The sequence below is a fragment of the Hydra vulgaris genome, chromosome 11 (genome assembly GCF_038396675.1).
Source record: "Hydra vulgaris chromosome 11, alternate assembly HydraT2T_AEP".
In the NCBI taxonomy this organism is placed as follows: domain Eukaryota; kingdom Metazoa; phylum Cnidaria; class Hydrozoa; order Anthoathecata; family Hydridae; genus Hydra; species Hydra vulgaris.
This window is the reverse complement of record NC_088930.1, coordinates 19,877,102-19,890,000: the sequence shown is the minus strand read 5'-3', so window position 1 is coordinate 19,890,000 and position 12,899 is coordinate 19,877,102. Positions and strand designations below refer to the sequence as shown.

The 12,899-nt window shown below is 30.9% G+C and overlaps 2 protein-coding genes across 2 annotated transcripts in view; both read left to right on the top strand.

The window, feature by feature from the left end:
- Positions 1-3,292, top strand: part of LOC136087497 (uncharacterized) — a 28,357-nt gene extending 25,065 nt beyond the window's left edge. The window contains exons 6-7 of the mRNA XM_065810387.1: positions 2,535-2,750; positions 2,828-3,292. Coding sequence (XP_065666459.1) covers positions 2,535-2,750; positions 2,828-2,967 — 356 coding nt within the window. The 3' untranslated portion in view covers positions 2,968-3,292. The remainder of the gene's footprint in view (positions 1-2,534; positions 2,751-2,827) is intronic.
- A 5,474-nt stretch (positions 3,293-8,766) lies between these two features.
- On the top strand, positions 8,767-11,502 carry LOC136086902 (uncharacterized). The gene is made up of 3 exons (XM_065809401.1): positions 8,767-8,785; positions 9,547-9,818; positions 9,893-11,502. The coding sequence occupies exons 1-3, from the start codon at positions 8,767-8,769 to the stop codon at positions 10,409-10,411; spliced, it is 810 nt and encodes a 269-aa protein (XP_065665473.1). The 3' UTR covers positions 10,412-11,502.
- Positions 11,503-12,899: the final 1,397 nt, after the last annotated feature.

Here is a 12,899-nt window from a genome sequence, read left to right as displayed (position 1 = left end):
TGTGAAATACCATTGGTGATTGGTTATTTTAGAAAGAATGACATCAGCAACTTCCTTGTCTAATTCTTTGTAGTCCATCATGCCGTGGATGAATTGCAGGTCATTCATAGGTGCATCAGCACCAATGCTAGCTTTTGTCCATACTGGTGTGTGGAAAAGAGAAATATATCTGTCCGTTCTAAAAAGTTTGGTCGCCATCCTCTGATCATAAGGCAATTATTTAGAAAACATGAATATTTTGTTCGCATAAATGTTACATGCCATCCACCGAGCTTGGTGGATAGCTCCTGGTTTAAGAAAGTGTACACCCCACGGTGAAGTTTGCCTGAAGATGATCAGTGTGTTCTCAGCACATTCACGATAGTCATCTCTTGGAAATGTTGTAGCATCTTCCTTAACAAGTAGATGTGTCAAATGCTGTATGGTCTGTTCTTTGAGGTTTTGCAATCAGGTGCCTTCAACAGCTTAAGTTTCGATTGACAACTGTTTATCCAATGCTGGCCAAGCAGTTTTAAATTCAGCAAAGAATTAATTCTCTGGACAAAAAATGTTTCCAAATAATTTCTTCCAAACTGCTCCGACAAAGATTTCAAAAATGTGATGTCGACAGGCAAGATAGAGAAGTTTTTGATCTAAGTTTTCTTCAATCAATTTAGCAGCACCATTGTGGATGCCACTATTACTGGCAGTGGTATCAAACACCAATGTCACAACATTGTTGCTTAGATCCCTAGCTTCCAGGAGATCCAATGTTGCATTTGCTTGAGTCTCTCCTTTCGAATCAACGAGAACGGGAACAACAAGCAATTTTCCCTCACTGTATTCTGGAGCACCCGACACAAGCACAGCTAACTGTTCATGTTGCACGACTAGTATGTTTTTAGCAGTTTTCTGTCCCAGTAAAGGGCACCAAACCTGGATGGGTTGAGCCTCACATTATCTTTAACACTCTCAGCAATCCTCTGTCAATTTAACATTCTACTTCGACGAGATGTCGATCTGGAGATATCAAAATCTTCCAAGTTTCTATCAGCAGCTTTAATTACAGCAGACGCAATTATAGTTATTTTATTATCAGAAAATTTCAGTTTGTCTGCTGCAGAAGTGATATCCTCGGATTGCATAATTCTTTTGGGAAGGTGAAGAGTAACAAATTCTGATCGTCTATTCATTGGAGGTTCATAATTCAAGTCCCACCCTAAACCGATATCTACTTCAGCAACAGCAATATTTTCATTAATATTCTGTTCTTCGTCATTAACTTCCATGTCCTCATCATCCCGATCATCCTGTCTACCTTTTTTTTCTACTCTTTCTTTTTCTTCATCTCTAAGTATGATTTTCCGATTATATCTGACATCTTTCATTTTTGCTTTAATCTCAAAGATTTTGTTATGCCCGTCCATTGTCGCCTTTCTGTTTTTGTTTTTTTTGATCTATTTAGAATGCAACATCATCATCTTTCTTTTGGGCAGTCAGTAGCCTGGAATTCATGATTTCCTGTATGGCATCAGGTGATACAATATCAAAAAGACTATCCAACTTGGCCAAGAAGTTGACACGTTTTCCGCCAGCATCATTTTCGCGATTCTTGTTCTTCAACAAGCGGTTTTACTCATTCCAGAGACACATATGATCTAACACCGAATTTTGCCTTGCCTTTGTCTTGATGCGTGGCATGTTCCAGAAAGTTACAACAGCGTTGATTACTATATAGCCAATATCTTGATTTGTTACATGATTTTGGACATTTTCTTCATCGCGTCGTAAAAAAAGAAAATTTCAAAACCTGTCTGCAATCGGGTAGTTTGGAACCAGTTATTGATGGTGATGGGTGTCCAATTAACCAAAATTTAGTAGAGGCACGAGTAACAGGCCTTGTTGTTGATGATGATGACGACGGTGAAGGCTGGTCGGTTGTGTCTGACAAACAACTGGAACTGGTTGGCAAAGACTTGAGTTCAGTTTCTACAAATTTACCACTTCTTGTCAACATATCAGTTTTAATTTGTTTAACTAAAACAGGAAACAGCAAAATAACTGTAACAGTCAATATTACATATTAAATTGTGTCAATATTATAATATTAATTTGTATATGAAATTTGTAATCAATGCAAAAATGTGCTACTATTTTAACCTATTTGTGCCATATCTATAATTCGTAAAACATAACAAAAAACTCAGACACAAATGGGTTAAATAGGAAATTGGGGCTTATCTTTAGGGGCTTTGAGGGGGCTCTAGAATAGTCATTAAGATTTAGTAAAACTTTCTTTTACACTGTACACAAACACTAGAATTGGAAAAAATTCAATTTGGGTGGTTTTGAAAATTTTTTGCATAGTGGACACCCCTAATATACACATATATATATACAAATTAGAAATCAATTACAATACAAGTAATGTATAAATGTTTTGTATTATATCTTTAATGGTCTTAAAAATAATATTGCAATTATGATAGAAAAAAAAAAAAAAAGAAAATAAAAAGCTCTAGAAATACAATGAACTGTATTTATATTTTTACCAGGTGGTTATGCAGTTTTACGTTTTAAATCAGACAACCCTGGGAAATGGTTTTTGCATTGTCATATTGAAGTGCACTCTTTAAATGGCATGGCTATGATTATATCAGAGGCTGCTGACGAAGCGCCAAAGCCTCCAAAAGGTTTTCCAGTGTGCAACAATTTTTATCACGACGAATTAAGAGATTACTCATACAAAAGGGTTGATTCAAAAAATAATGGTAAAGAAGTTGTTATTTATGTTATTTAACTTTTGTTTATATTTAGTATTTTATTTATTTTTTTTGTTTTTGTTTAGATAAAATTTACTTATATGCTGCTATTGCATTGTTTACAATTTCATTGTTTCTTATTTTTTACGTCAATTGTGGTTTGCATAACAAAAAAAAGTTAAATCACGAGAATAGTAAATCAAGTCTTATGACTTCCTTTTCCTGATGATCATATAATCTTTTTAATGAAACCGACGATCTTTATTAACTTTGTCTGAAAGTTGTTTAAATATGTCTTAAAAAACGTAAAATTACAATAAAAATATTTTTCGAAAGTTAATAGAGGTATTTACGAAAAGTGAACGAGGTTTTTACGAAAGGTGAACAAAGTTTTTACGGAAGGTGAACAAGGCATTTTTTTTCTATTGTCATTTTTACCTATTGAATGTTATTACCTATTGATTTGTCATTTTTACCTATTACCTAAAAATGTCATTTTATCTATTGATAAATATTGATAATTGATAATTATATTCTAATATTTTGATAAATATTTTATTCAATATTTTAAATTTTCAACTTAAGCTAAAGTTTTTGTATTATCCCTATACATCATAAAACATTTGGTTGCATTTTTCCGTACACAGTTAATAAATTAATGACCCTAAAGTTAAGGTTATTCGAACTTCAGTATTCGCGACTCATTTCTAAATAATGGGAGTTTTTAAAAGAAATAGACAAAAAATCTTACTAAAGTACTTTAATAGTTTAAAAATAATTACTGAACAACGTTTGTAAAAAAAGTTCTAAAAGTTTATATACAAAAATCTTAGACTCCGTGCAAAAACTTTTGTCAATATTTTTTGATCCTATTTGGAATTTTATGCTTTCGTGACGTAAAAATTCCGAAATTTATTTCCTTGTAAAACATCTGCTAAATTCACTTTACATTGAAGCTATAAACTGAAAAAAAAAAAAAAAGACACAACATTTTGTGTTGTGTTGTTTTGCATTTATTTTGTTCCAAATGATTTGTTTCGGGTGCATCATACTTTCAAAGTTTTTAAATTTGGCGAATCGTTTTTAATGTGTAATTTTCCAATTATATGGTATTAAAAAGGAATATCCTTTTTAATACCATATACTTGAAAATAATATAGTAATTGATATTTTTTAAATATTAAAAGTAAAGTCAGTTTATTATTTAAAGTATTTTTTTCTTTAACATTTTTTTTGTTCTAAAATTTGTCAAAAAAGGATAGTTAGTTGTTTTTTTTTTGCGTTAAGCTTGGGTAGAGCTATTTTATAGTCATCCTTAAAAACCCCTTTCTCTTTCTTTTCTTTCTCTTCAAATCTTTAATCTAAAACGAATAGTTTAAAAATTTGAAGTGAAAGAAAGTTTAAATTAATTAATGCCGAATTTAGGCATTAATTAATTTAAATACTGACTCTTCATAAATTACAGCCCTTTGAGAGATAAAGCGTCTTAACTGAATAAACCTTTGCAACTTTAGAGCTGTTTTGAAACTGAAAACTTTTCTTTATATCTTTATTTATCGAAATGAAAATGTTTCTAGCTTTTTTATCTGAAATTGATATAAGTGTTAAAATTAAATGCTCTGATTGAATAAATTGTGTCTGGTACCAATCTTCAGAGTAAAAATGATTGCCAATCCTACACAAAATCTTGTGATTTAAAATCCAGTTGTTACAGACAATCTGATGAGGGTGATGTAAAGTTTTCTAATTATATGAAACAGATAATTATATGAAACATGAAACGTGAAACATGAAAAATATGAAACATGTAGTTATATGAAACAGATATGTACAATAGAATGTGCAATAGAATGTACAATAGAATCGACAATAGAATCTACAATAGAATGTACAATAGAATGTGCAATAGAATGCACAATAGAATGTACAATAGGATGTACAAGTTATTTCAATAACAATAATCTATTACACAAAAATTTCTTTAGTTTTTTAATAACCACTAATAGAGTTGGAAGTTACTGAAAGAGAAAAGATGAAGTTTAAAAAGCAAGATAACAATTAACAGATGACATGAAAAATTGCAAATTATATGAATCAGGAAAATAAGATGAAGGAAGCGAATTCTAAAGAACTGATGTTTTAGAAAAAAAATTAGATGAATAAGAGATTTTGGAACACTTAGGAACAGTCACAGTAAAAGGATGAGACTTAATTGATTGAAGAGTAGCACAACAAATTTAGTAGGTGCCCATTTTAGCATTTATAGAAAAGAGAAAGAAAAGCAACATTGCGATGATGTGACAATGGTTGATGGTTGACTACAAGTGCAGATCTAACAATACTTACAATGCGTTTTTGCACCTTGTCTAAAACAGAAAGGACATCATTGATCCGCTCCAGATATGGCAACAGTATTTCATACAAGGACGAACTTGAGATTTATAGAGATAAAGAATAAAATTCGTAGTAAGATAGTGGCGAGGATGATAAAGAGATACAACATTAGCAGATATTAATTTTGCAATGGATTTGATATATGGTTTCCAAGAAAGATTGGAAATAAGAGTTAACCCTAAAAGACGAAGTGTGGATGACTCATCAAGTACATTATCGTTCATAAATATAGGAAAATCTATACTACTGTGATAACGATTAGCTGAGAAAATTGAATTTTGTATCAGTTAAATTCCTCCAACCGCTTAGAGTCCCATGCTGTAGTAGAAGTTAGATCCTTCTCAAGCTCAAATGTTCCTTCCAAGCAACCTGAGAGAGAATTAGCTTCTAATCAAGATTAAAAAAACATGATCTAACATAGATCTAACAAGAAATGATGTTTAACAAAAAAAAAAAAAGATCATTTATCACACATCAGCATTTATTGCACGATACAACTTATCGATATTACTGTTAACAAATCATTATCGTTATTACAGTTGTTTACACCTAGCGGATATTACCGCTAACAAATCTAAAGCGTTTGATATTGTAAGTTGCAGTATTTTGCTCCACAAACTTAAACATTACGGAATAAATAGCAGAGTTTTACAATGGTTTTGAAGCTGTTTATCAAATCAAAAACAATTTGTCTATTTTGATTATATATATATCAAAAAAATTTATTACAATTATCCTCTGGTGTTCCGCAAAATTCTATTCTAGGGCCACCATTATCTTGATTTGCGTAAATGACTTTTATAAAACCTCAAATCTTTTTAAGTATCATGTTTGCAGATGATATCAAAATAATAACATTTAGCAACTCTATTTGACTATGAATGATGAGTTGCAAAAACTATCAAATTGGTTCAAATGTAACAAAAAAACCCTAAACATAAACAAAATTTATTCTTTTTTGTCCCCTCTCCAAGAAACATTCCTTACGCAAAAGTATCCCGCAATTTTTTATTGATCAAGTTCAAAGAAACAAAGATTTTGTAATTACACTTTTAGGTGTTTTTTTCTTCACGAGGACATTCCACGGAAACAATATATTTTTTATATTTGTATTAAAGTGTTTAAAAGTATTTTGATCTTATACAAGGTCAGAATATATTTAAATAAAATTGTTTAACACAACTTTATTACTCATTTTTTCTATAAATCATGTTTATATAAATTATGCAATTACTGCCCAAGGTAGCACAAGCAAAAGTTAAAACATCTTTACCGCGGTCTGAAACACGCTATGCGTTTATTTAACTTTGTAGATCAATTCTCACATGATTGAATATTGTTTATTGAAACAAGAATACTCAATGTATTGGAATTAAATGTATTTGATGTTTTAATTTCCATTTATATGTGGAAAACGATTTAATTCCTTTAGCTTTTAAAGATTTATTTTTTTTGAAACCGATAAACAAATACACCATTAAAAATAATAATTTTGTAAATGAACCGTTTTGTAAAAAAATAATTGATCATTTGTGTATTTCATATCGTGCAGCATTTCTCTAGGTTGTTTACCAATATTTGATTTATTGATAACTTTTCCAGTCAAAATATTTTTAAAAAAACAAACAATATTTAATGAAGTTTTTTGAGACAATATGTATACTTATATTTTGAGTATTATTTTTTCCTGGTATGGTAATCAGGACTGCCGCGATTATGTCATGTGGGGAAGGAGGGGGGGAGGACGCTGTCATTACGTTTTTGTCGATTAAAAAAAAAGTCCTCGTTTTTTGAAATTTGCCCATTGACTGGTTTACATGAGCCGACTGTCTGTTTAAATTTGCCGACTGCCACCCCCCCTCCCTCACACACACTCTTCGCGCAGGCCTTGATTGTAATACATGTTGTTTTTGAAAAAAAAACTGGCGAATAGATCTTCTATTAGACACTTTTGTTTGTGTTTTAATTTTTTTATCTAGAATTTGAATTATAAACGTCTTCGGTTTTTTCATGTTGTAAAGGATTTTATTACAAAAGGAACAAAAAAAAATGATTATAGTAATACAAAATAACGTTGAAAAGAAGAAACTATTTTGATTACATATTGATGACATAAACATAAATTAATTGAATTATAATAAACATGCAAGTAACTTATGCAAATAATTTTTTTTGGTGATATGATACGGAATTACATTTTTCCATTACTATAGACAAACCCACCGAAGTTACTTCTGCCTACTTCTTTTCTGTCACTATTTAGTCTTTAAATTTTTGTGAAGAGAGTTTATTTAGCAGTAATTGACATAATATTAACAAACTCAATTCAAACATTATATTGACAAACTCAAATCATTTTTAAAACCAGGAATAATAAAAACGGACATATTTGATCACTTCCAAACAAAGGCTGAAAAGATCAACAACCTCAAAATAAAAAATCTTCTAAAGAAGTAGAAATAAATCATCTTCAAAAAAATTTAAAAAATCAATAGCGCCAAAAAATCGGTCATAAATATATCACGAATGGAACCTCGGACACATTAACTATTGCCTAAATAAAATTATTGCCTATAATATATTTATAGAAATATTTCTAAGGCAGTAATTACTTTCCAAAAAAAAAAAAAAAGAAGTAAAAGAAAAACACTTTGACCCTAAGAAAGTAATTGGTGCTTTGCTTTTACTTTAGCAAAAAAACATTTTTTAAAAGAAGTAGAAATAAACCATCTTCAAAAAAATTTTAAAAATCAATAGCGGCATAAAATTGGTAATAAATATATATTGCATGCAAACACGGACACATTAACTCTGCCTACAATAAATTTATAGAAATATTCCTACGGCAGTAATAACTTTCCAAAAAAAGATAAAGAAGTAAAGGCAAAAAACTTTAGCTGTCTATTTAAAAGTTCTTAAAAAGTTCACAAAAAAAAAAAAATGTTGCCGAATATTCATAAAATTATGCCCAAACAAAGCGTATGCGTTAAAGATGTTGGGGAGAATGTGATGAAATTGAACATTATTATTGCTGTTATATTAATATATCTTTTTATTGTTTTAGTTAGTAAAAAGTATAATTCACTTATTGTCATTTATCCTTCAAATCCACAACAAGCTAAAACAGTATTTTGAATAAGTTTATGTAGAATAATAACCACTTGATTTATTTTAAGTAGCCAGTTTATGTAGGTTAAATGTTTGGCTTGAAATATTGAACTAAAAACAACAGATTTAATGCAATGTTTATTTGCGTTCCGTAAGTAACACAGCATATAATCAACTTTTTCCTGAATTTATAATATTTGAACTTCTTCATCTTCTTTTTCTTTCGGCATTTCTCGTTTAAGGGTCGCAACAGCGCACAGTGGGCTAATTTTCAAAAAAGCTGGCCAAAAGTCAAAAAAAAAAAATCACTATTGTGATTTTATTATTTTGAAACTACATAAACAAAGCCCTGTTGCATTTAATTGTATAAGAAAAAATTGAATAAATTTTAAAGTTACCTAAATCTACGCAGTTAAACATCTGTTATTAAAAACACTTAATAGGCATTTTAAAAACAAAAAAAAATGTGGTCAAATAAGTATCGTTTACAAAAAAGTTATTTATCGTTACTAAAAAACTAACTATGGACGATACTATTCAAGGTATTTATATAACATTTTAGTAAAAAGTTTTATATTATTTCTCTAAATTTTATGCGAAAAGTGCGAACAAAAAAGTACAGAATAAAGTTTATTTATTTTCTTTAACCTATTTTTCAAGCATTGAAAAAGTAGTGAACCCATGGGATTCCGCTTAGTTATAATTTGGATGTTGTTCATAAAAGTGTATTCTTAAGATTGATTAAAAGAAAAGGCACCTTTTTTTGCCTATTATTTCATTAACTTATATTGTGTAGTGCTAGTCGTGTTTTTTAGTAAACAAAATGGCGGTGTTTTGTTTTCTTTACAAAATCAGTCAAATTGTATATAGATATAGTTATTATGTTTCTTGAGAAACTGATTTTGTTAAGTGCAATAAAACGACAAAAAAATTAGTAGCACTCATGAATGAGATTTTGACAAAGTTTACGAGGTAGTTTGTCTCCCCCCCCCCCCTACACTGTAAGTGTAGGGGGAGGGGGGGGGGAGACAAACTACCTCGGTTACGACGTCTTTTTTACCTCAGCTACGACAATTTTTGTATAGTTTTATTGAATTTTAAAAAATCAGTTTCTCAAAAAACATAATAACTATATCTATATACAATCATATGATTAACAGTATATTTTACCTTTCTCTTATATATCGAATTTATATAATATAATATATTATCGATTACTTTTTACTTTAATTTTAATTAGTTTAGTAAAGTTATAATTTTTTAATGATTTTTTCAATTATTATATTTTCAATTAATATCTAAGGTTCACAAAAAGATCATTTGCAAATTCCTCGAATTGAAATTTTTGAAATTCTAAAAAACGAGTTATCTTCAGATCTAGATGACCAGCTTAATATTTTGCAATCACAGTTGTGTCCAGGAAGAAAAATTTGTTTCCAATTTTCAACAGATGATAAAAAGAAACTAAAAAATGTATTGACAAAATTAAAAATAAAATGGAAAAGTAGTAACCGAACAAAAAAAATATTTTTGAAGATACATGACACTTGGTTAAAAGCCTCAACAAATATTTGTGTAAGTTATTTAATGCTTATCTCTATTATAATTTTAAACTTTTTTATGTTTACTAAACATTTAAATAATTTCAGATTGTTCAAGCACGAAATAAAGAGAGAAAAAGCCATAGTGCGATGGGTCGACCACCTTTGAATTTTGATGAAGCTAGTGAACGAACGAAACGGCGAAAAACAGAGGAAATGCGTTCGACATTTAGTTCATCCGAGTTAGCATTTGCTTCTCAGATGAGTCTTTGGGCTTCAGGAGCATGCAATGCCGGAGTTACAGTTAAAGATTTACCTTCCACAATTCAACACCGAGTCGCAAACTATATAGAGAGCCTTAAATTGTCCCAAATTTCACAAACATCTGAACTATGTGCTGAAACAGCTCTTTCTATACTAATGGAAGCAAAGCTTTCTAAACATCAATATTGCTTTATAAGAAGTGCTGCAATTGCGAATAGCTCTTCTTTTTTACCATCTTACGAAAAACTTAAAGAAGCCAAGAAAATGTGTTACCCTGAAGATATAACGGTAACTGAAATAAGCGCCGAAGTAAAACTGCAATCATTATTAAATCACACTTGTTTAAGAATTATAAAAACTTAACAAAATGTAATTGACTCCTTGAATGTAAATATTTTATCAAATTTTATTTTAATTCTTAAGTGGGGGTTTGATGGCAGTTCCGGTCATAGCGAATATAAACAGAGATTTGCCGATCGAAGAAACTCAGATGCAAATGTTTTTCTGACTTCACTTGTACCATTACAACTTTTGTGTACAAATTCAGTTTTAGGTCAAGATATTATTCAATGGAAAAATAGGACACCCTCATCTACTCGATTTTCCCGACCTATCAGACTTCAATTTCTTTACGAAAATGTCCAAACAAGCATTAATGAAAAAGACTATATTGAAGATAAAATTAAATCACTGGTTCCTCTCATCATTGTTCAACATGAAATAGAAATTAAAATACATTATAAATTGGTTATGACAATGATTGACGGAAAAGTTTGCAATGCAATAACATTGACGAAATCAACAATGCGGTGTTATTTGTGTTCTGCTACTTCGAGTCAATTCAATAATATCAATTTCGTTAAAGAAATAAAAGTTGACGAATCAAAATTGGAATACGGTTTATCAACGTTGCACGCATGGATTCGCTTTTTTGAATGTTTTTTGCATCTTGGGTATAAACTTGGAATAAAAAAATGGCAAGCACGTTCTGACATTGAAAAAAGTATAATATTACAACAAAAATTGTTAATCCAGAATGCTTTTAAGCTGCAGCTAGGGTTAATAGTTGATCGACCGAAACCAGGATGCGGTAATACAAATGACGGAAATACAGCTTGAAGATTTTTTAAAAACTCACAAGTGTCTGCTGATATTCTAGGAGTGGATTTATAACTAATAAATCAGTTTCATGTAATTTTACAGGTATTATCTAGTGGCTTTCCAATAGACGCAGACAAACTCGATAACTATTCTACCGAAACTGCACTACTTTTTGTTGAAAAGTATCCTTGGTACAACATGCCTACAACAGTACACAAAGTACTTATTCATGGAGCCTTAATAACAAAAACAGCAATACTACCCATAGGACAACTATCTGAGGATGCACAGGAATCAAGAAACAAAGACTTAAAAAAATATCGCGAAGATTTCTCCAGGAAAAATTCCAGAAAAAATACAATGCATGTCGTTTTTTGCAGACTTCTGGTTTCGTCAGATCCTGCAATATCTTCACTTTTAAAATCTCATGCAAAAGTTTGCAGATCTTTGTCTTCTCAAGCTTTACAAATGTTATTACCTCCGGAGGTTAACGAAAACTCTGAAACTCATTCGTCTGTGATTGAGTTTATCAACAATATTTCAACAATAAATGATTCAGATGACAGTGGTGATTTATTTTAAAGTAATATAAATGAAACAATTATGATAAATAATGGAAATAAAAGTTTTCCTTGTTTTCCTTGAACAAATAAATAAGTAGAATAAATAATGAATTTTTCAATTTATTTTTTTTAACATTGCGGCATAATAATACAGTCATAATACATTATATATTGGTATTATATATAATGTTTATATATGTAATGTAAATAATACATTAGTCTATTGAACTTAAATGTCAAATTAGAACTAATTGGTTAAACACAAAAGCCCAAAGGCATTTCTAATGATTGTTTTTAAAACACCGCCATTTTGGATCTACCATTATTGAATTTTGGTACACTTATGTCAAACTCAAAGGGATTCAAAAAAATGCTTTACAGAAATTTTCCATTAATTATAATCATTTTTTGACTTTTGGCCAGGTTTTTTGAAATTTCGCCCACTGTGCAGCGGATCAAACTCCTCCATTTAGCCCTGTCATAAGTGTCCTCCACTGACACACCAGCCACTCTCATATCCTCTACCACTGCATCCATAAACCTTCTCTTAGGTCTACCTCTCCTCCTCTTACCTGGAAGTTCCATCCCCAAAACTTTCTCAGACATCTCCTTCTCCCTCACTTGTCTCTTTGTCAGTGACACTGTTTCCAGACCATACAATATAACAGGTCTCACTACCGTCCTATAGATCTTACCCTTCATTCTAGCCGACATCCTTCTCACTGATCACACCAGACACTTTGTGCCATCCACACCACCCTGTCTGCACTCTCTTCTTTACCTCTCTTCTTTCACTTTCTCCATTACTCTGTACCCTCGACCCTAAGTAGGTAAACTCGTCAACCTTTACCAAATCAACTCCTTGTAACTAGACCTGTCCACCATCTGCCCTTTCTATCACACTCACGTATTCTGTTTTACTCCTGCTCACTTTCATCCCCCTGCTTTCCAAAGCATAACTCCATCTTTTCAAGTTTACCTCCACTTGCTCCCTACTCTCACTACAGATCACAATATCATCAGCAAACATCATAGTCCAAGAGGACTCCTTTCTAACGTCGTCTTTCAGTCTGTCCATGACAATTGCAAACAGGAAGGGACTCTGGGCTGATCCCCAAGAAGACTCCTGTCTAACTTCGTCTGTCAGTCTGTCCATGACAATTGCAAACAGAAAGGGACTCAGGGCT